Raw genomic sequence first — 21137 nt, forward strand, 5'->3', positions numbered from 1 at the left:
AGTTTTCATTTGCTCACATTTCTATAAATTTATATGTAAATTTAATTATATCTATATTCAAATTACTAAAATTAGTATGTATAGTTATAATTGAGTTGATTTGGATTTATTATACTTGGATAGTGTTATATATTCTACAACTTTGGATCATATTTCCTCCGTTTCGATAAATATGAAACATTTGCTTTTGACATGAGATTTAATGTTAATGTTAATGTTAATGTGGTGTTGTTTTGTAAGTTAAAGAGAGAGAGAGTAAAGTAAGAGAGAGACAAATAGATATAAAATTATTTTTATTTTAGAAAATGTTTCATTTTTAATGGGACAATCTAAAAAGAAAAACGTTTCACTTTTAATGGGACAGAATGAGTATTTCTTTTTTTATGCTTCTCAAAATATTATATTTATGAATATTATCATGTATTGAATTTAATTTGAGAAAAAGCGAATTTATTAATTGTGGAAAAACTTACTTGAGTATTCATTTGCTCACGTCGGCTTAATCTAATATGTGACATATGAAAGTTATGACATCATAAGTTAAATACTAATAATTTATAATTTAAAATAAATATTGAGATGAACATATGATAATATGGTGTCATGTAGGACATTAATTAAAAATAAATACTCCCTCTGTCCCGCTTTAAGAGTCTCGATTGAGTCGGACACATGTTTTAAGAAAGTGTATGAGTGTATGAGTGTATGATAAATAAATATTGTGGTGGATGATGGGACCCACTTTTTTAATTGAGTGTGTAATAAATAAATATTGTAGTGAATGTTGGGACCCACTTTTAACATTTTTTTTATTTACTTTGTAGGCATTTTGTATTAGTTTATCTCAACCGGGACTCCTAAAGCGGGACGCCTTAAATTGATCAAACGGGACTCCTAAAGCGGGATGCCCGAAATTGATCAAACGGGACTCCTAAAGCGGGACGGGGGAGTATCATATACACAGAAGAAATACGTTAGATGAAATGTCATATTATTTAATTGTGTTATAAATATTTTTCTAAGTATATTATGGTTCACTAAAATACGATTATGTAAAATAATTTATTTTGGTGACAAGATTTTGATGTTCACCATATGACATGTAAAATTATTAAATTGTTTATTTATTCAAACTATATGTTTTTTTTCTCTTTGATACTTAGTCGCGTCTTTTATGTGTATATATTATTACACTTAACTCATACTCTTTGATCATTAGTCATATCTTTTCTTTGTCATTTGTTTTATTTAATTTTATTCCACTCATATCAGAAATAAAAACTGTATAAAATTGTTTGCCGAATCTGAAATGTTTCATTTAGAGTAGGTTGAGAGAAGTACATATTTTTTTTTGTTATTGTTTATAATATTTTTAATTATTTATAATATTATGAATACTTATTTTAATTAACACATATTTTTAACTCTAATCATCATTATACTCTCTTTATCCTCTTTTTATTTTATTCCACTGATCTTAGAATTTCTCTTCATTATTTGAAAGTCTTATGTCCCGTGCATAGCACGGGTGATAATACTAGTTAGTAGTAGAATCTCACTCCTATCAATATCATATTTACACACTAATATCTTCAAACTATCACGACTTGTGACTCGGATACAGCAACATACAGTTGTCCATGACTGAAGACGGGCTTTTTTAGAAACAATCCAACATGTGAAAGCGATTGACCTTGACTTTTGTTAATAGCCATTGCATAAGACACAGTTAATAAAAATCGTCGTCGTTGGAATTTGAATGGCAACGATGGATCAGATGGTATTAAAGTCATTCGAGGAATCAACACCGTAAGACCAACATTATGACCAGCCAATACTTGTCCCTCTAAAACATAGTCACCTGAATGTGTAATAATCAATTGGGTGTCATTACACAAACAATGAGAAAGATCTATATTCCTTAACAACATCACTGGAATACCAACTTTCGGCAACAATTCATGATTAGGAGTACCTGAAGATGACATCTAACCATGTCACAATATGAGATGATGAAAACCGTCAGATTAACTTGGGATGAAGGGTGTGATAATTGAAGTATGAAAATAAAATGAAAATATATTTTGTCTTTTGATCTTTTCACTTTCTACCTTATTCTATATCCTATTTTATTATCTTTTCACTTGACATAAAATAATTGCATAGCCGGAAAAAAAGTATTCCATGTTATTGGGTACAAATAGAGTAGTAGTAGTAAAATAATTCACAACTAATAATTGCAAGCTTAATTTAAGATATCTAATTTCATAAATATTAATAGACGCATGACATAATACCATCGTCATGCTTCAAACTATAATGTTGCAACATTTATGGCACGCAATGGAGTAATAATTACTTTATTCCTCCTTAAAAAATAATCTATTTTAGTATACAAGCTAATTCACTTTATTGGAAACGTTTTTTCGTCACAAGTTACACTTCTAATAAGGGGATCTCAATATTCACTAATTCTATTTTTTTTTCTTTCTCTTTCATACTAACCAATTTCACATTAAAATTTATAAAATTAAAATTGACAGAATTATATGTGTAAATTGGCCAAGTAGTAAAGAGGTGATGCTTAAGACCAAAAATGTTAGATTTGAATCCTTGCCTTTAAATTTAAATTGATTTATCCATTAAAATTTTGATAGTATTATCACATAAAATTAAATAAAAATATTCTAAAAATGTACTCCCTCTGTCCGCGAATAGGAGTCCCGTTTTTCCATTTTAGTCCGTCCGCGAATAGGAGTCCTGGTTCACTTTTACCATAAATGATAATAAGGTCCCATCTTCCACTAACTCATTTCACTCACATTTTATTTAAAATTAATATATACAAGTGGAACCCCTATTCCATTAATTTTTTATTACCCATTTTTCTTAATATTTCTTAAAACTCGTGCCGCCCACAAATGGGACTCCTAACGGCGGACGGGAGGGAGTAAACCTTAACTTCGGCCATATTTTTCGTAGACAAGGAATAAAAAATTTAAAAACCCTTTCAACTTTAACCTCGAAAATTAACTCATTGGAATGATTGCAGCATATTGCCCAATATTAAAACCCTTTGAAAATTCATCTTCTTCACTGCCACTCTTTTCCTTCTTTACGTTTCTCAAAACCTCAATCAATCTCATTGCTCTCTTTTAATATGGAGAATGTTTGGCGCACTTTCTTCTAGAATTTCAGTGCTATTTCAACAATCACCGCAGAAGGGAAGGAAAGGTACAATGGCCGACCCTGAATCTTCCTTTTTTGGTTAATTGCCTTTAAAATCACAAAGTTCGATTAAATCCTTGTTTATCCAAAATTTGAATGACAAATTAAAAAAAAAACTCTCAATTGTGTAGTGACAACCTTTTCGGAGCAAATTCGATGCTAAATTGATGCTAAAAACGACCTACCGATAGCAGGGTATCATGATTTGAATCTTTGAAGCAAAACTTAATGGACTGTGGATCGTCTCTTCTTCCGTATATATGGTGCTTCGAGGCATTGGCATGCTCTAATCGTGTGGAGGCATCTCTTTTACTAGGTAACCATAGCAGTGAATTTTGCTTTTTTGAAAATTATAATTAATGGCTTTGGTAAAGACACATGATTTTTTGTGTGTTCATGTTCATAGATTTGCTTAGGAAGACACCACAAATTAGCAAGGATATTGGGAAAAATGCAAGGGAACGGGGGTCACTGAAATTTCTAGAGAGTTTATCCATTCATGGAGCTTGTGCAAATTCTGTATCGTCTGCCTCGAGGGAAAAAGTTATTATTGATCCATCTGACCGTTGCGAAGATGTACTGCGACAAATATTGAGCGAGGTACTTCTCAGTTTTAGAGAGTTCAAATTATTTGAGAAGCTTCGGTGATGATGAATTATGTTCATATTGCCAGAAATCTTTATCGGATCTGAAAGCTGCTGGACCAGAGATATCGAAGTGGGATCTCAAGCCCTTCATAGAGCATCAAAAATCTAACTTGCCTAGATATGCTCTGAAACAGGTGAACGGAGCTACATTACATGACTTGATGTTGCAAGAATACTGAAATAATGTTGAGTTGACTAAGTCTGGTCTATTTTTTCCTATGCTTTTCGTTAAACAGCTGAAGGATGCAATTCTTACAGGAAGCCCATCTATTCCGTCATATATAAGAGAACAAAGTGGTTTGCCAGTTGGGAGTCATGCGGAGCCTCAAGCCCCGGCAGAAGATGGTAATTGCTATGGAAGTTCGCCTGGAGCCGAAAGCCACACTGATGATGGTAGCCCTTTGCCGAGGGATTTGCCTGATGAAAACTTAGTACCGAGGAAAAAGAGATCGAATGAAGGTCCAGCTGAACAGTTGTGTATAACCCGCGTAAGCCCCGTCAAGAAGAATAAGGTTTCTCATTGTGACAATGGACGGAATAACAAACCTGAGGAGCAGCAGAGGCAAGAACTGAACATTGAAGAAGAAGGTGGCAAGAATGAAGCCCATGACCTCAAAACAACTAATGATGATGTCAATGGTGGACTTGAGCTACATATGGAAAATGTTGATGCAGTGGAAGAAAAATCTCATGTTTCTGATGATAATGATGGTAACGATGATGGCAAGACTGACACTGCTAGGAAGCAAAAGGCTTTGCACAGTCTTCAGTGCACTTCCAGCCAAGATTCTTTGGAAACAACTAATAGTGGAGCTCAAAATCTTTTAGCAGATGCATCTAAAAGATACAGTAAAGAAAAGTGCAGCTTAGAGAAAGAAACTTGTGTAGAGGTCATGAAGCAAAATGGATCTGCTGGGAATGGTAATAGCCAGGGTAATTCAATAAAGGACCTTCACGTTTTGCCCCATCGTGGTACTGGAGTACTGAATGAAAATTTTGATGTCGCAATGCAAAATAACGAGGATGAAACCAGGGAAAATGACATGAAAGGTTTCCATGGGCTCACATCGATTCACGAGGACATTTATAAGGATGACCAAAATGTTCATAGAACTGTCAGAACTGTTGGTGAAGCTGAAGCTGGTGTACATATTTCCAGTGATGATGATGGATATCAGGACGAGGAGGCAGCTATTTCCACTCAGAAGGAAACATATTTGAGCTATCATTTGACATGTAGTCAAAATTCATTAGCAACAAACGATGGAAGAGAACTACATTTTTGTATGAAATGTCACATGGGTGGAGAATCTGGACAAATGTTGTCTTGTATTTCTCCTGCGTGCCCTTTAATGATTCATGAGAGTTGTTTGGATTCAGATGTGAGCTTTGACACAAGGGAGACATTTTACTGCCCGTTTTGTGCATATTCTCGGTCGATATCCAAGTATATGGAAGTTAAGAAATCTGCCTTCTTGGCAAGAAAGGACCTTGCAACATTTTTTTCCTTGGGGCCGCAAAATGAACCAAACATACAGACCTGTAAATCAGTTGGGATGGATGGAAATTGTTTGAAACAAAATGAAGGGTTGCCTAAAAGTAATGAACCGAAAGAAATAAATATTGTGGAGAAGGTATTGCTGGACCTGGAATATGAGCAGGCAGGGAATTCAAAGTTGCATGCTGATTTCAACCCTCCATTTGGAAGAAAAACAGCAGACTCAACTGATAAATTAGTTCATAGTTTTAAAACGGTTAAGCAAGATATGGAAGGATCTAGGCAAAAATCCCAACGCCTGGCAGGTTGCAGACCGAAACCCATTGCTGCAGAGGCAGTTCGTAACTCTCCGAGTGAAACTGTGGCCTCAGAGACAAGTGGGAGTGCAAAGCATGCTGATGTCAGATTCAAAAAGGGAGTTCCACGCCCACCAGAAAAAAATTTACCTTGTGAGCATTTATGCTCACAAAGCTCTCAATCAAATTATGCAGATGACTTATCTGAAGAAGAGAATGAGGATTCTGGACCTTCCAAGCGTCGTTTAAGGTTTCAAAAACAAAAAAGGCAAAAGTAAGTTATTTTCTTCCTATATATATCATCTAGACGACATTTTCTTCAGTTTATAGTTATAAGGTCCATAGTTTTGTGTTGAATTTTACTTTTAAAATTTGAGATGAATAATATGGTATGTAATTTTCATTTCATCTTTTAGAACGTAAAAAATTGAAAAAGAAAATGAAAGGGAAATGCAAGAGTAAATAGGATCTCTCAGGATTTTTAGCTGCAGAAATGGTCAGTGTGACAACACAATAATCTGGCAGAAGATGAATCTGCTCCCAAGCCAAAGCGCCTCTAATTCCTATCAAGGGCTGTCTTCTTGTGCTCATGATGAAAAGATATTTTAACACGTGTTTTAGAAGACAGGGACTATGGCTCTCTCTTTAGTACTCAAAGTAGAAAGTATGATGATGGTAGTCCGTGACTCAAATCAAATATGCTTTGGGATGCCACATGTAGTAATTTTCCACATATGAAGATAGTAAAAGAGTGAGGCTGATCTTTGTTTCCTTTTGCAGCTTGCACCCAGCAATTCCTCAATTGAAGAGGCGAAAACTCCTGTGGACAAGTGAAGAAGAAGACAAATTGAAGGTAGAATTTATGTGGCATAACTTTATTCAACATTTGAGTTCAACATTGGCATTTCATAGAGCTTAATGTAAATTAATGTTTCTTCTGGTCTTCGTCTTTCTATGTTTTTTTTTTTAATTTTTTATCATAATCGGTTTTGTTCTCGAAGTCACCAAGATTCCAGTATACTGTATACCCTACGCTTGAGAATGCATATACAGCTTATATCATTACAGTCCTGCCTATTCATTTAGCCATTGGTAAGACTGCTTCGATATAATATGCTCTATTCTACCATGCTTCCTGCATTTTAACACGAGTCCCTACTGGAGCTAAATTTCCGTTGTGAGTTGGATGTGACAATCTTGAACTTACGAAGAAAACGATGGCAATTCCTGATATTCGGTGATTCAGCCCTACTCAGAGCAAGAGCTCAGTCTGTGGAAAGATTGTTCAAATTATGATATCTTTTCAGATTTTTAATTGCTAGAGCCTGGCCTTCTACAAGTTGTTTATTATAATGTTCTTGTTTCGGGGTCCTATGTTTGTGATTCTCAAATTGCTTTGTAACAGGAGGGGGTGCACAAACATCATCACACTGGTTTTAACATCCCATGGACAACGATTTTGGAAGAGGGTAAACTTACGTTCCATCCAAGTCGTACTCCCGTAGACCTAAAAGATAAATGGAGGAACATGTGTAACGCCAACTCAAAATCCAAGATGAGAGTTTGCTGATGAATTGTGGTTGAATATACTTTTGCTTCTAGCTTTGTTAGAAGGGCCTATGTTTTTTATTTTTGAACTGTTATGCTTCTTTTGCTTGTAATTAAACGTTGAGGATAATTTGGTACTATCACTTTAGTGTGTGTAGTGTGTGTACTCTGTAGTTATTTTGAGTTTTTAACCTTTGAAGGTTAGTCTACTAGTACTATTCACAGAAAAATGCCAACTAGGAAAGTGAATATATGTTGGAAAAAAATTACTAACTGATTATTATATTTTGAATAAAGTAATTAATTCATTGAAACTGACTTGTTTGTGTAAACATACCAAAATTATTCTCCCTCCGTCCCATTTTAGCAGTCACATTGACTTTTCTACACTCATTTTGTAAAAATGATAATAAATAATTAAAGTAGAGAAATAATAAAGTAAAAAAATATAGAGAAGAGTCTAATCTACATTATTCTCTTTTTTACTTTATTATTTTTCCACTTTAACTATTTATTATCATTTTTACAAAACGAGTGCAGAAAAGTCAATGGGACTGCTAAAGCGGGACGGAGGGAGTATAATAATAATGTTATTCCTCTCATTTATAGTCAATTGATTCGTATTTTTGTTAGGATAGGGTGTCCTAAGTTGATTGACTCTTTTCTCTTTTCTGTTGTATTTTTAGTAGTATCATTAACTCAATAAATAATATAAATTTTTTGTGCTGAAAAGAATTGTTTCATCTGAGTTAATTTTTTAGTATGTGCAAAATATATACCTAGGGTTTGGTTCACTGCATTAGATTGGGGCCATATATATAACACTATGTAGTAGACTCATATTTAAGGTTAGTGAATATTTTTAATCATAATTATTAGTCAAATTAGTTAAACTTTATATTACTATGTTTTTAATCAGGCTTTTATAATTTGAACTAATATTATTAATTTATAATTAGAATATTAATATTCTATAACTAGGACTTAATTAATTACACTAGATTGATTGAATTTACAAAATAAATATGGGAGTGCGGTTCTTTTATTATGGATTTATTCGCTCCACCGCCCTAAGTGATTTATAGAAATAGTATTTATAACTATATAAAAGACGAGTTTTGGTCTATATTTAAATATTTATGAATTCTAGGTATGAATTTGAATTATTGCAGATTTAGGAGTGACTATTTTTTAAAAATAAATTTTAATTAATATTTAAATAAATTTTAATGTTGTGATAACAATTTAGGATAATTTCTAAATAAATTTGAATTCATGTTTAAGCAAATAATTAATGGGGTGGTTACAATCAAATTCCTTTAATTCAGTTAATTTATATTTTAGCCTTAACTTTTGTATATGTACATTTTTATCTCACAACTTACATGTCATCAGGAATTGTAATGGTCACATTATTAAAAAAAATTAATAGCCAAATTTTTTAAATCAGTCATTTCACTAAAAAAACAAGTCAAAATGTCAAACTATAAATTAATAATAATTCTCTATCTTAAAATTTTTTATGCTTTTAAAAACCTACTTAATCTACAATTTTTTTTTAAAAAAAATATCAATAATGATTCTCTATTTATTCTCGTGATGACTTAAAATCCTAAGCTATTGGATATTTGGATTGAGAAAAAACGTTTTATCAACTGAGTTGCGCTTCATCGTCTTCTTATTTTTGCATGTTCATTGCACGGAATGTGTTCAAATACCTAATAAGTCTAATTTTTGTAATTAAAAATTAAAGATAATTTATAGTAGAAATATATAGAAATAAATAGAATATATAAGAAAGAAGTAGAAAATTCTAGAAGTGAAAAAGAATAGGATGAAAAGTTTAGAACAAATACATATGTAGTCTGTATATATGTCTGTTGTAAATATTTTGTACTATATGTTAAGTTTTGGAAGTTTAGATTTTTTTAGTTTTCAAATTCAAGTAATCAAAAAGTGATATATGAAATTAGTTTTCATAAAATTAATTGAGCCGTGCATCGCACGGAGGTAGAAACTAGTTAAATTAATATACAAGTGACTATATTTTAATAGGACTTTAATCCAATTGTGATAATTAAATCAAACTACTACCCTTCAATTTTAAACCTTTTATTCTACTTTGCGATACAATATATTTTGAATTGTTTTTGTCCCTTCAAACGTATTTATGAATGCCGAAATTTTATTTTACTATTTTCATTTCAATCTTCCCCATTTCAAGTGATAACAATGTTAATGACCATATTGTTGAGTTCCACTAGATTATCAGTGATTAGTGAAGCTATTAGAGTATATTAATTAAAATAAAGATAGAAATATAATTGATTAATAAAAAAACGCTGAACACATGGTTGGGATGAATTTAAAGAACATATAGTTCTCGATTAAAATAAAAAAAAAAGTAGAAGGAAAAAAAATGTACTTACTTCATAATATTATACTAATCCATTTAAAATCACCATTATTTTAATTCTCTTCCAATCATTCTTGATTAAAATAAATAAAACAAAAAGTATAAGGATTAATCGTACTACTACTACTATTCATTACAAATCGTCATTATTCTAATCTAAAAAATAAAGAGAACATTTAAAAAAAATTGTATTTCTACTTTATTCCAATCATTCTAGATTAATGAAAAAGTATTAAGGACAAAAAATAAAAAACTTATACTCTATTATTCATTTCAAATCAACATTATATCTACTTTATTTCAATCATTCATTCATACTTTAGTTTCTTTGAAGTGTTTTTTTCCCTCTAGAAAGTGCTTCCACTCTCCATCAAAAATGGCTTCCAAATTTAGAGATACGAATTAGAGCTGCACTGCACTCACCTCCACTCAGCTAGCAGAATCACAGATCAATCGATTCAATCAATCAATCGCATACACAAACCGTTTTTATACAAAGTTACAAGCTTCTATTTCATCTGCTCGCTTTTTCGCCTCTTTGGTCGCTGGAGAAAGATGTGCGATTTGTTAATAATGAGCTCGTTCTCTTTGTGAGTTGTTCCGGTTAAATTCCTGCTTTTTGTTCTGTTTTAGAGAACTCCTCAATGCGTGTATGTGTGGATTTGTGTTTTATTTTTTTGGGGGTGAATATTGGTTTGTGTGAATGGGATTGGAGGATCATGATTTTGCACGATTTCTATGAGTTTAAACTGTGTATTTAGTTCAGAAATTGCTGCGTTTTAGTTTTTGTTTTAATTTTATGATTGGATTAGGCTTAGAGGCTGATTGGCAGGTTGATTGCAGTTGTTTTTATGTAGCGGTTTTGATCTCGAATGTTTCTATGTGCTTTCTGTTTGTGCTAATAAGTTGAGTTGCGATCCGAGTAAAATATGATTTAGGTAGTTGGATGAAGTAACTTTGTTATATGATTTTCAGTGGAGTAATTCTGAGATTTCAGGTTTGTTGGAAGTTTACCTTGATTTAAACTATTAACAGTGATATTTATCAAGTTGAAAGATGTAGAAATCAGTTGAACATATTCAAATTTCTGGAAAATACATATGGTTCTCATTAAAATTATTCAAGTGAAAGTGGAGGTTTTTTAGGCATTCAAAGACTGTAATCTCCATTCTTTTTATCAGCGATTGACTTTTCTTGAATCAAAAGATGGATAAACAGTTGCGAGATTATATCTTATGGTGACTATAATTAATAGTAGTTCCTCGTGAAGAATCGCAAGGATTTTGAACTATGACCTTTTATCACTGACAATCTCAGTTCATTTTTTGGTGCGATGCAGCAGCTTGCACAATCTGCACTCACATAATGCTTATACTCCCTCCGTCCCAAGATAAGTGAGCACAAACTTTTCGGCACGAGATTTAAGGAAAATGGGGTTTTGTTAGTAAAGTGGAGAGTGAATAAAGTAAGAGAGTTAATAAAGTAGAGAGAAAAAGTAAGAGACAGAATACCAAAAAAGGAAATGAGTCACTTATCTTGAGACATCCCAAAAAGGAATGTGAGTCGCTTATCTTGGGACGGAAGGAGTATTAATTACAAACCACACTCAATGAATGTTAGGAAGCAACCATATAGGAAGTAGTAATGGAAAAGGATTAGGGTCTATCAATCCCTAATTAGAGTTCATAAATCCCCAATTAGAATGTATTATTCACAATTAGGATTTAACTAGGATGGATGCACTGTGCATCAGGATGTACCGTAGTGTGTCCTATACATGTCCCATTTAATCAAAAACCTTTAAGTGTTTTACTCTTAATTTGGCGTGTGATGATTAGTTTTCGGGTGCATTCTTTATCTGTTAGTACAGAGTTCCACAGGCTTGTTATGATTATCCATTGAAGTTTTAATCTTTAATTCTCTAGACTAATTGTCTAGGTATTAATGTGTTAAATATTTGATCATTTTTTCACAGTTAAATTGGCTTCACAACTCACAAGATACTTTTGAGGATACCGGAATGAGTGAATGACAGACACGATGTAACTTCAGCTCATACATACAAAGAAAACCTTATACTAGGTGGCTCTTTTTGGAAAGGGCAGTTTCTAGCTAGTGTTAGTATATTATCATAGATTGCAAAAGCTTTCTCCATCTTGATCAATTGAAACTAGCTGGTGGTATTGTTTGTATAAATTGAGTATGATGGTGGATATCATATAAGAAATGAACGAGTACAGGGAATATGAAGGTTTTGTTTTTACCTGGATGAGTAAAAATCAAATGGAAATGGAAGAACATCATATGTTTGTAATATCTTGCCTTGTAGCAAGCATCATAGGAATATTGACTATAATCTACTCAGCCTGGCGGTGGAGAAGAAATATTAACTTAAATTGGATGAAAGCCATAGCTAGATCCAAGAAAAACCCTAAGTCAATGAACAAAGTCCCACAGGTTCCGCACAGTTGGAGTATGGAATCTGTAGCTCGAGGTAGAAATTTGAGCTGTTGCGTATGCTTGGAGTCCATCACTCCTTCACAGACTCTTGGTCCCGTGGCTTCTGATAGTTACATCCACCACTGCAGCATATGTGGTGCAGCAGCTCACTTGGACTGCTCTGCTGGTGCTCAAAAGGATTGCAAATGTGTTTCGATGTTTGGATGTGGTCAAGTTTTGCATCAATGGGCAGTTCAGTGGACAGAGGAAACAGACCGGCCAGATGAATCTTCTTTCTGCAGCCATTGCGAGGAGCCGTACACTGGTTCTTTTCTTGAAGGAACACCGATATGGTGTTGCTTATGGTGTCAACGCCTTGTACATATCGACTGCCACAGCAGTATGATTAATGAAACAGGGGATGTTTGTGATTTGGGGCCTTTTAAAAGGCTCGTTCTTTCGCCATTATATGTCAAGCAGTTGAAGAGAACTTCTTCTGGAGGGTTTCTAAGCTCCATTACTGCTGGAGCCAATGAGGTTGCATCATCTGTACGTGCCACTATTAGAAGTCAGAGTAAGAAGCATAGACATGGACCCGAGACCTTTGCTGATACAGGTAATGGAAGCAATATGAGTGATATGTCTGGTGACAGTGCTGCAGATGGTAGTCACGAAGGTATTACTTCTAGAATGGAAGATTACAGCAATAGCCCTGAAGGGAATCAACGGCAAAATGGAGAAGCAAACAAGATGGAAAAAATACCCAGCTTCAAGAGAAGCTCATCACTAAATCAAAATGACTCTAATGATTTAGTAAGCATGAGACAGACATATGAGCTGGTCGATTTGCCTCCAGAGGCAAGGCCCTTACTAGTATTTATCAACAAAAAAAGTGGAGCTCAACAAGGGGATTCGCTCAGGCAAAGACTGAACATTCTTCTAAATCCTGTACAGGTCAGAGCTTCTATAAGAGAAACTTCTGATATAGCTGCATCTGTTGCATAATAGTATAATATTTGTAAAAATGTGAATCTTCATTGTGTAACTGACACAGTAAAAACTGATTCAGTAGGATAATTAGTTAAAGAAGACTCAACACACATTTGCAAAGCCTTATTTAATCGATTGCTTGCAAATCAGCTGTGAGAAAGTAGAAAATGTGTTATTATCGCACAAACATTTGCTAGTGCAAAAGAGATGGGCTGGGGAGGTTGCTTATGTATAAAGTTATACTACATGATTCTGTTTCGTCGTTGATTATACAAGACAATAAGACATCATAAGCCATATGTTTATATCCGTGTCCTCTTGAAGCCAGCCCTTTGATTATGTGCTGTTGTTGTCCCCCACTGCTACTAATCTTGCCGCTTACTACTAATGTTGATTATAGGTCTGTCAACTAAGCTCAACAGAGGGGCCAGAAGTTGGACTCTATTTATTTAGAAAGACTCGGCATTTCCGTGTTCTAGTCTGTGGAGGAGATGGCACTGTTGGCTGGGTTCTTGATGCCATAGACAAGCAAAATTTTATCTCTCCTCCACCAGTGGCTATCCTTCCAGCGGGAACAGGAAATGATTTGGCTCGGGTTCTCTTGTGGGGAGCTGGTCTAGGTTTACTTGAGAGGCGAGCAGGCCTTTACACTCTTTTGCATGACATAGAACATGCTGCAGTAACTGTTCTTGATCGCTGGAAGGTATTAATCTCAAACCAGCAAGGGAAGCCACTCCAGTCCCCTAAGTTTATGAACAACTATCTTGGTATGTGTAGATTATATTTCATTTTACCATTTTACAAAATTTATGTGATACACATCATGTACCATCAACCTCTGATTAGGTGTGCATATTTAGTGCCAACCTCTGTTGAGACTTCAACTTCACTTCCTCAAAAATGCACCACAATTTCCATTTTCAATCTAACGCTCTATAATCAGAAGAATTAGAATCTCTTTATTTTGTTGAGTGTATTTTAGAAAATGCTTAATGATGCCCATTTTATGCTTCAGAAACTTACATGCTTCTACTGCTAAAGATGAGTTCCGGTGGAATTTGAAAGGAACTAAGTTTGCGATCGTTCTGTTGTGATCCATTTGTGCTGTATACTAATGCAATTCCAATATTGTTATAGGTGTTGGTTGTGATGCAAAGGTTGCTCTAGAAATCCATAATTTGAGAGAAGAGAATCCAGAGAAGTTCTATAATCAGGTAAATCCATTGTTAAAGATAGAGAGTGTTTAGCTGTTGTTAATCGATGCGTGTTATTGGTGATATTGGTTATATGCTTCCTATTTTTTAAAATACTCATTTTAACTTTCTTCTCCCCCTCATGATAGTTGTAAAATACATAGGCAGGTTGACAGTTGCAATAAGTGTTCGCAAGAAACATATTCTCTTAAGGAATTAAAGAAATTAGATTTGGAAGTCTTGTTTTCCTCGTCAAATACTTGTACATATTGGTCGTTTATTTGGTTTTGCACAAGCTGATGAGTAGAGAACCGGTCATATTTTGTGTAGTACTGTCTTGTTTATTATTCACGTTTTACTATCACATGAAAAAAATAACTTGTAGTTTTATTGCAGTTCATGAATAAGGTTCTATATGCTAGAGAAGGTGCTAAGAGCATCATGGATCGAACATTTGCTGACTTACCTTGGCAAGTCCGGGTGGAGGTTGATGGTGTCGAGATCGAGGTTCCTGAGGTGGGAGCATGATATTTCAATTACTCAATAACTGACAAAGCTGTACATTTCTTTGATAAATGCATCTTTATCCATTTTTTCCATCCTAAATACCTTTTCTTGTGACAGTGTGCGCATATATATACGTGTAATGTGTGTAGGCATCAGCTAGTGCAAGAATTTTGTGGGAAACATGACATTTTGATGTCTTCTTTGTTTTAAGGATGCAGAGGGAGTCCTTGTAGCTAATATTGGAAGTTACATGGGTGGCGTCGACTTGTGGCACAATGAAGACGATAGCTATGATGATTTCGACCCTCAATCCATGCATGACAGAATGCTCGAGGTCGTAAGCATTTCAGGCATGTGGCATCTAGGAAAGCTGCAGGTAGTGTCCTATTGATCAATAAAAATATCTATCTATCTATCTTAGAAATCAAAAACTAAAATTCCCAAATAAGGGATGTAGAGAGGTATATTAAACCACTTAATGTATTCATGTAAGGTTGGCCTATCCCGAGCACGTCGGCTTGCACAGGGACGGTCGATTAAGATCCAGCTTTTCGCCGGGTTCCCAGTTCAAGTTGATGGGGAACCATGGTTTCAACAGCCTTGTACATTGAACATCTCACATCACGGACAGGTCTCTCTCTCTCTCTCTGTATTGACTGATTCTTTCGTTTAGCCCATCTGCCTCGTTCCTTCTCTTGTTACGCTAACATATACTGTGTTTCTCAGGCGTTTATGTTGAAACGAGCTGCAGAGGAACCTCTCGGCCATGCTGCTGCAATCGTGGCTGATGTCCTCGACAATGCTGAGACCAGTCACATCATCAACGCATCGCAAAAACGGTCACTTCTTCAAGAAATGGCGCTGAGGCTGTCCTAGAACACAACCTGTAAAGTCTTTTTTATCAATACTATAAACATATATATTGATGTCAACATTTGGTTTTGCATCCCACAATTGGCTTACACCTTTAAGTTTTAAGGTTGTATGTAAGATTTATGAGAGAGAAAGAATGCTTGCAAAGTAGTAATACCTTAATGGAAAAATAGACCTTCATTTTTCATCAATTCTTTTGGTTAGTCTTTTAGATGTTAGTCATGTTCCGGTCAGAAAATTTCAACAAGAACGTGACAAACGAAATTGTTTTTGAAATTAGAATTTCACCCATGACTGAAGTTAAAAAAAAAAAAAACTTTTCATTCCCTATTCACTACACGTTGCAAACTATTTCTATCGAATAGATTCGCCCCCCTCAAGATTGTATGCTAAATGTTACTCCCTTCGATCTGGTTAAGATGAACCATTTCTTAGTTGACGTGAGATTTTAGAATTTGTTTGTTAATTGCTTAATTGGAGTGAGAAAATGTGTGCGTAAATATTAAATAGAGAGAGAAAGAAAATTGAATATTTTAATTGGAGAGAGAAAATTATTTTATTGTTTCCAATAATAGAAATGTGTCTATTTTAATTGAGACAAACTAAAAAGGAAAGTGTGCAGTCTTAACTAAGACGGAGGGACTACTATTATTAAAACCACACGTATTAAGTGAGTGCAATAAAAATGGTTTGTGTAAGAGATGTAGTACTTGAGAATTTCTTTATTTTTTTAGATGGATAAATGACTTTAAATTTAAAGGCCACTCTCTGCAGAGGACTCAAACTTGGGACCTTTGGTCTCATGGCCTCAAGTATTAACTTCTTTATCGCTTGACCAACTCGCACACTTTTGACAATTCCTTCATTTTTTTTATTGGTAGAATTGAGAAAAAGACAATTCCTTCATTGTTTAACTTATGGTGGTTGTTGAAATAGATCGATATTTTTAATAAGAAAATGAAAGTTAGTAACCTAGGCTACAGCCAGCGTTTGACACCTCATGAATATTCATCAATCGTTGGGCGGCGCGCATACATTGCCGGTTTTCTCAAATACACATCGCTACTGGGCCGCCACAAAAACCCCACCTCAAATTTCATCACATATATATAAATTATACATAATAAAATTAATTTGTTAAATTTCTCACTATTAAAACTCGTAAATTTTGTCGATGTCTAACTTTGCCCTCTCTATATAAATTCATGCTGCATACGCTCTTAAGAAACGTACTCCCTCCGTCCAATAAAAGTTGAATCGTATTCCTTTTTAGTCCGTCCCAACAAAGTTGAGTCATTTCCTTTTTTAACAAAAGACAAAACATCTAATCACTCTTACTTTATTCTATCATTTACTTTATTCTCTTTTATCTTTCTTACTTTTTTTTCTATCTCTCCTATTTATTTAATATAAATTCTTAATTTCCGTGCCCAAAAGTTTTGTCTCAACTTTTATGAGACGGAGGGAGTACATTTTATAAGAAACCTACATTTTATAGGACGGCTGGAGTGTTAATTATTATTAATGTACTACCATTCAAGATAAACATTATTGAATGACTTCTAACATTCCTACAAATATCAAAAGCATTGACATGAAAATTAATGTAACAAAAATGGCACAGAAAAACATCACAAACCATATAGTAAAACCATCATCACCAACTCCACTCGCTTCCAAAATCCACGAACTCTCAATTCTTGATCAATTGCAACCACTAATATACATTCCCTTAATTTTCTTATATGAAAACAATCAATCTGCGTCGCAACAAGAAATCTCCAAACGTCTGAGACAGTCTTTGTCGGAGACCCTAACCATCTTCTACCCCATTGCAGGCACACTCGTACAAAACTCGCACGTGGATTGCGACGACAAGGGCGCCGAGTTTGTCGAAGCCCGGGTTCATGCTCCCCTCTCACACTTCACACAAAACCCTAATTTTGAGGAAATGGTGAAGCAGTTATCCCCCGCGGCGGATGGGACCGAAACCCGAAACCTGTCCGTGAAGATTAGTTTCTTCGAGTGCGGATTGAGTGCAATGCCATTTGAATGCCTCCCACGCTTACTTCATGCCAAAGCTTCTCGTTCGATCCCTTTCCCAAGCGTAGAAGAGGACTTCTTCTATCTCCATTGGCTGGGGAAGATTATTCGGACGGACGAGAAATAAACCTCGATCAATTCATGCTGCAAACTCTTTGCATTTATGATTCACAATTTTTCTCCCTCTTACTTACTTTACTCTCTTCGCTTTTTTTTATCTATCCGACTTTGTATTTATCTATCTACTTAATACACCAAACGTCCATTTCTTAAACTCCTTGTCGAAATTTTTTGCCTCAACGATGAGTGAACGGAGGTAGTACTACTCCCTCCGTCCACGAATAATAGTCCCGGTCACTTTTTTGCACTTGTTTTGTAAAAATGATACTCCCTCCGTTTCGCCATAGTTGAGTCATTTTTCTGTTTTGGAAAGTTTCTTCATAGTTGATTCATTTCCATATATGGTAGTAACTTTTTTCTCTTTATAACTTTACTCTCTCTTACTTTATTCTCTCTATTTTATTTTCTCTACCTTTTCCTCTCTCTTACTTTTTTATCTATTTATTTAACACACCCAACATTCATTTCTAAAACTTCGTGCCGAAAAGTTCCGCCTCAACTATGAAGAAACGGATGGAGTAATAAATAGTTAAAGTGGAGAAATGATAAAGTAAGATAGAGAATAATGTAGATAAGAGTCCTAATCATGGACGAGGGAGTACTTGATATGATTTTCAATTCTCAAAGTTCTTATTTTAAATAAGTTTTCACTGCGCAGCGTCCACCCCTCCTTCGACCTGGCGCTCCATTTCCCGCCCTTGCACTCGCCTCGGCCCTCGTTGTCTTATGGAGTCCCGAGAGAGAAAATTGCAACGAGGAGGTTGGTTTTCGACAAGGAGAAGGTGGAGAGGATCAGGAAGCTGGAAGCTTCAAGAAGCTCGGTAAAGGACCCAACTAGGGTGGAAGCCGTCTCCGCTCTCATGTGGCGGAGCTTCGTCGCCGCGCACATAAAGGCCGGGACGGGGACGGGAACAACTTCGTTCCCCGCTGCTCATGCGGTGAACCTGCGCCCTAGAGTAGGGCTGCCAGATCGCACTTCGGGAACTGCGTCGCGGGGGTAGCTGAGGCTCTTTCGTTAGGCGAAGACGTCGTGTCGAGATTGAGGGCAGCCATACGAGGAGTGGGCGATGATTTCATGAAAGGGGTTATGAATAATGAAAAAATGCTGCAAATGCTGGATGAAACCATTGGTGAATTTAATAAGCCGAGGAGCTGTGCTTTTAGCAGTTGGGTGAGGTTCGGGTTGTACGAGGCGGATTTCGGTTGGGGGAAGCCGGCTAGGGTTTGCACCAGCTTTCCGTACATGAACCTAGTGCTGCTCATGGATGCTCCGGCTGGAGACGGAATCGAAGCTTGGATTAATGTCGTTGACGAACGTTTCTTTCAGTTGATGCGATCCAATTGCGACAAGCTTCTTGGTGAAGATGTTATGGCTACTTGATCATGTCCCAAACTCACAAGTACATTGATATAAAATGAATAAGATTTTCGGGTTTATTCAATGCCCGTATTTGGTCCGTGTACCCGTGTTTGTCACTAAGCACACTTGGTGCAATTATGTATTAGTATGAATTTTGTAAAATTCTACTGTAAGTCTAAGAAGTCTAAATGCGAAGATAGAAACCAGTTATTAGAAGGGTACGACACAAGATTTATTGAATAAGTAAACTGCTAACGACGAAATAAAAAGAATAAAAATTCCCCCAAATGATTTTCTAAATAACATTAGGTATTCGATTCTTATATTTCCTCCACCCCGCTTAGAACACATTTTCTTTTTTGGAATGTCTCACGAGACGAAATATATCTTAGCCGACACAGGGAAGAATAGCCGGCAGGGAAGATTATTTAAAGCAACAAATTAAACTAAACAAAACACCGGGTAATTAATTTGATTAAAATTGTTGTATTTTATATCCAAAAAACAAAACCGTCCCTCCGTCTAGGCTAAGATGAACCATTTCTTAGTCGACATGAGATCTTAGGATTTGTTTGTTACTACGTGTGTTTAATTGGAGAGCGAAAATGTGTGCGTAAATGATAAACGGATAGAGAAAAAAGTTGAATATTTTAATTGGAGAGAGAAAATTGTTTTATCACTATTATTAAAACCACACGTATTAAGCGAGTGCAATAAAAATGGTTTGTGTACGAGACTAGACAATTTCTTAATTGTTTAACTTATGTTGGTTGTTGAAATAGATCGATATTTTTATTAAGGTACTGAAAGTTAGTAACCTACAGGCTATAACCAACGTTTAGCTAAACGGCTAAACCCCATCTATCGAATAGTTAGGTGACCCCAGTCCCCACTAATAAATAAAATTTCTCTAAAATTCTTTTAACCCCCTTAGATAGTTAACTTACAATATTCACTTAACATGTTAAATATGGCTTATGCAATATTTTTATAATTATAATTTAATATATTTCTTATTCCTTTTACGATTATGATCCTTATATTCTACACTCTCTTCATCCATAAAAAATTGTCACATAGATAGATAACGAGTTTTAATAGAAAATTGCTTAAGTATAAAAAAGAAAGTGATAAAATGGGTAAAGTAGGATCTCCTCATCCATTTTTCTTACTCCGCTCCTCGTCCACCTCTCACAATATAATAAAATAATATTATAATTATAACCAATTTTAATAAGTGATGATGAATTATTTTATTGTATTGTGAGATGTGGATGATGAGTGGAGTAGGAAAAGTAGATGAGGAGATCTTGCCGAATTTTGGTGGACAGAATGAGTAAAAAGTTATTTTTGGAAAGATGTTGATGTCATTCGTCGACCTCACGCACTTACAGGATGTCGTTTTTCTGCACATCGACCACCAGTGGCGGAACCAGCATAGGCCAAGCCCCCGCTGGAGCGGGGGCTTGCTGGTTCCTGATCACTATTACCACCGTCCACCGGAAATTGTAAGGGCGCGGCGCCGCCCAGTTGCAGCATCTGTTGAATGCTTTAGAAAGAAGATGAAGTTTACAGGCTTAGGTTTTGCTATTGGGCTGGAATGTATAATAAAATCAATTGGGCCATTAGTATTTAGTAGTAGATGCTATTAATACTCTTATTTAATTCCTGACCAAATATCTCTCACTAGATAAATCGGTAGTCATTAGTTTTATAACTCTAACTCATTTATTTAAATTCCTATCAATTTATTCCTATCAATTTATAAATTCTATTTCATGTATCAATTATACTTGGTGCATGAATTTAGTTCCTCTATCTATTATTTGTATTACTCCGTATGGGATGGTGTTCTCTTTATTTTTTTTCAGTTTACTTTATTTTTTATTTTTATTTTTTAGTCATTGCTAATGAGAGTATGAGTTTAGGGGATATGGTTTCTTATAGAAAATGGGGAGAAATATTTTTAAAAAAATTAA

The 21137-nt window shown here is 35.0% G+C and overlaps 2 protein-coding genes and 1 pseudogene across 3 annotated transcripts; all 3 read left to right on the forward strand.

The window, feature by feature from the left end:
• The first annotated feature begins 3081 nt into the window (after window positions 1-3081).
• Window positions 3082-7370, forward strand: LOC125215704. Of its 2 annotated transcripts, none has more exons than XM_048117215.1 (7): window positions 3082-3234; window positions 3360-3544; window positions 3635-3828; window positions 3902-4009; window positions 4112-5943; window positions 6450-6522; window positions 7075-7370. In XM_048117215.1, exons 2-7 carry the CDS (start codon window positions 3457-3459, stop codon window positions 7237-7239), a joined length of 2460 nt encoding a protein of 819 aa, XP_047973172.1. In that variant the 5' UTR covers window positions 3082-3234; window positions 3360-3456; the 3' UTR covers window positions 7240-7370. The 2 variants fall into 2 exon arrangements, with proteins under 2 accessions (XP_047973172.1, XP_047973173.1); XM_048117216.1 differs by having other exon boundaries at window positions 3086-3234; window positions 3423-3544.
• Window positions 7371-9949: 2579 nt separating this feature from the next.
• LOC125214939 (diacylglycerol kinase 1-like) lies at window positions 9950-15826 on the forward strand. Its single transcript, XM_048116177.1, has 8 exons — window positions 9950-10223; window positions 11609-13026; window positions 13463-13829; window positions 14200-14276; window positions 14652-14771; window positions 14974-15138; window positions 15256-15393; window positions 15489-15826. Exons 2-8 carry the CDS (start codon window positions 11860-11862, stop codon window positions 15636-15638), a joined length of 2184 nt encoding a protein of 727 aa, XP_047972134.1. The 5' UTR covers window positions 9950-10223; window positions 11609-11859; the 3' UTR covers window positions 15639-15826.
• Window positions 15827-17250: 1424 nt separating this feature from the next.
• On the forward strand, window positions 17251-19286 carry LOC125209975 (annotated as a pseudogene).
• Window positions 19287-21137: the final 1851 nt, after the last annotated feature.

The sequence above is a fragment of the Salvia hispanica genome, chromosome 3 (genome assembly GCF_023119035.1).
Source record: "Salvia hispanica cultivar TCC Black 2014 chromosome 3, UniMelb_Shisp_WGS_1.0, whole genome shotgun sequence".
Classification (NCBI taxonomy): domain Eukaryota; kingdom Viridiplantae; phylum Streptophyta; class Magnoliopsida; order Lamiales; family Lamiaceae; genus Salvia; species Salvia hispanica.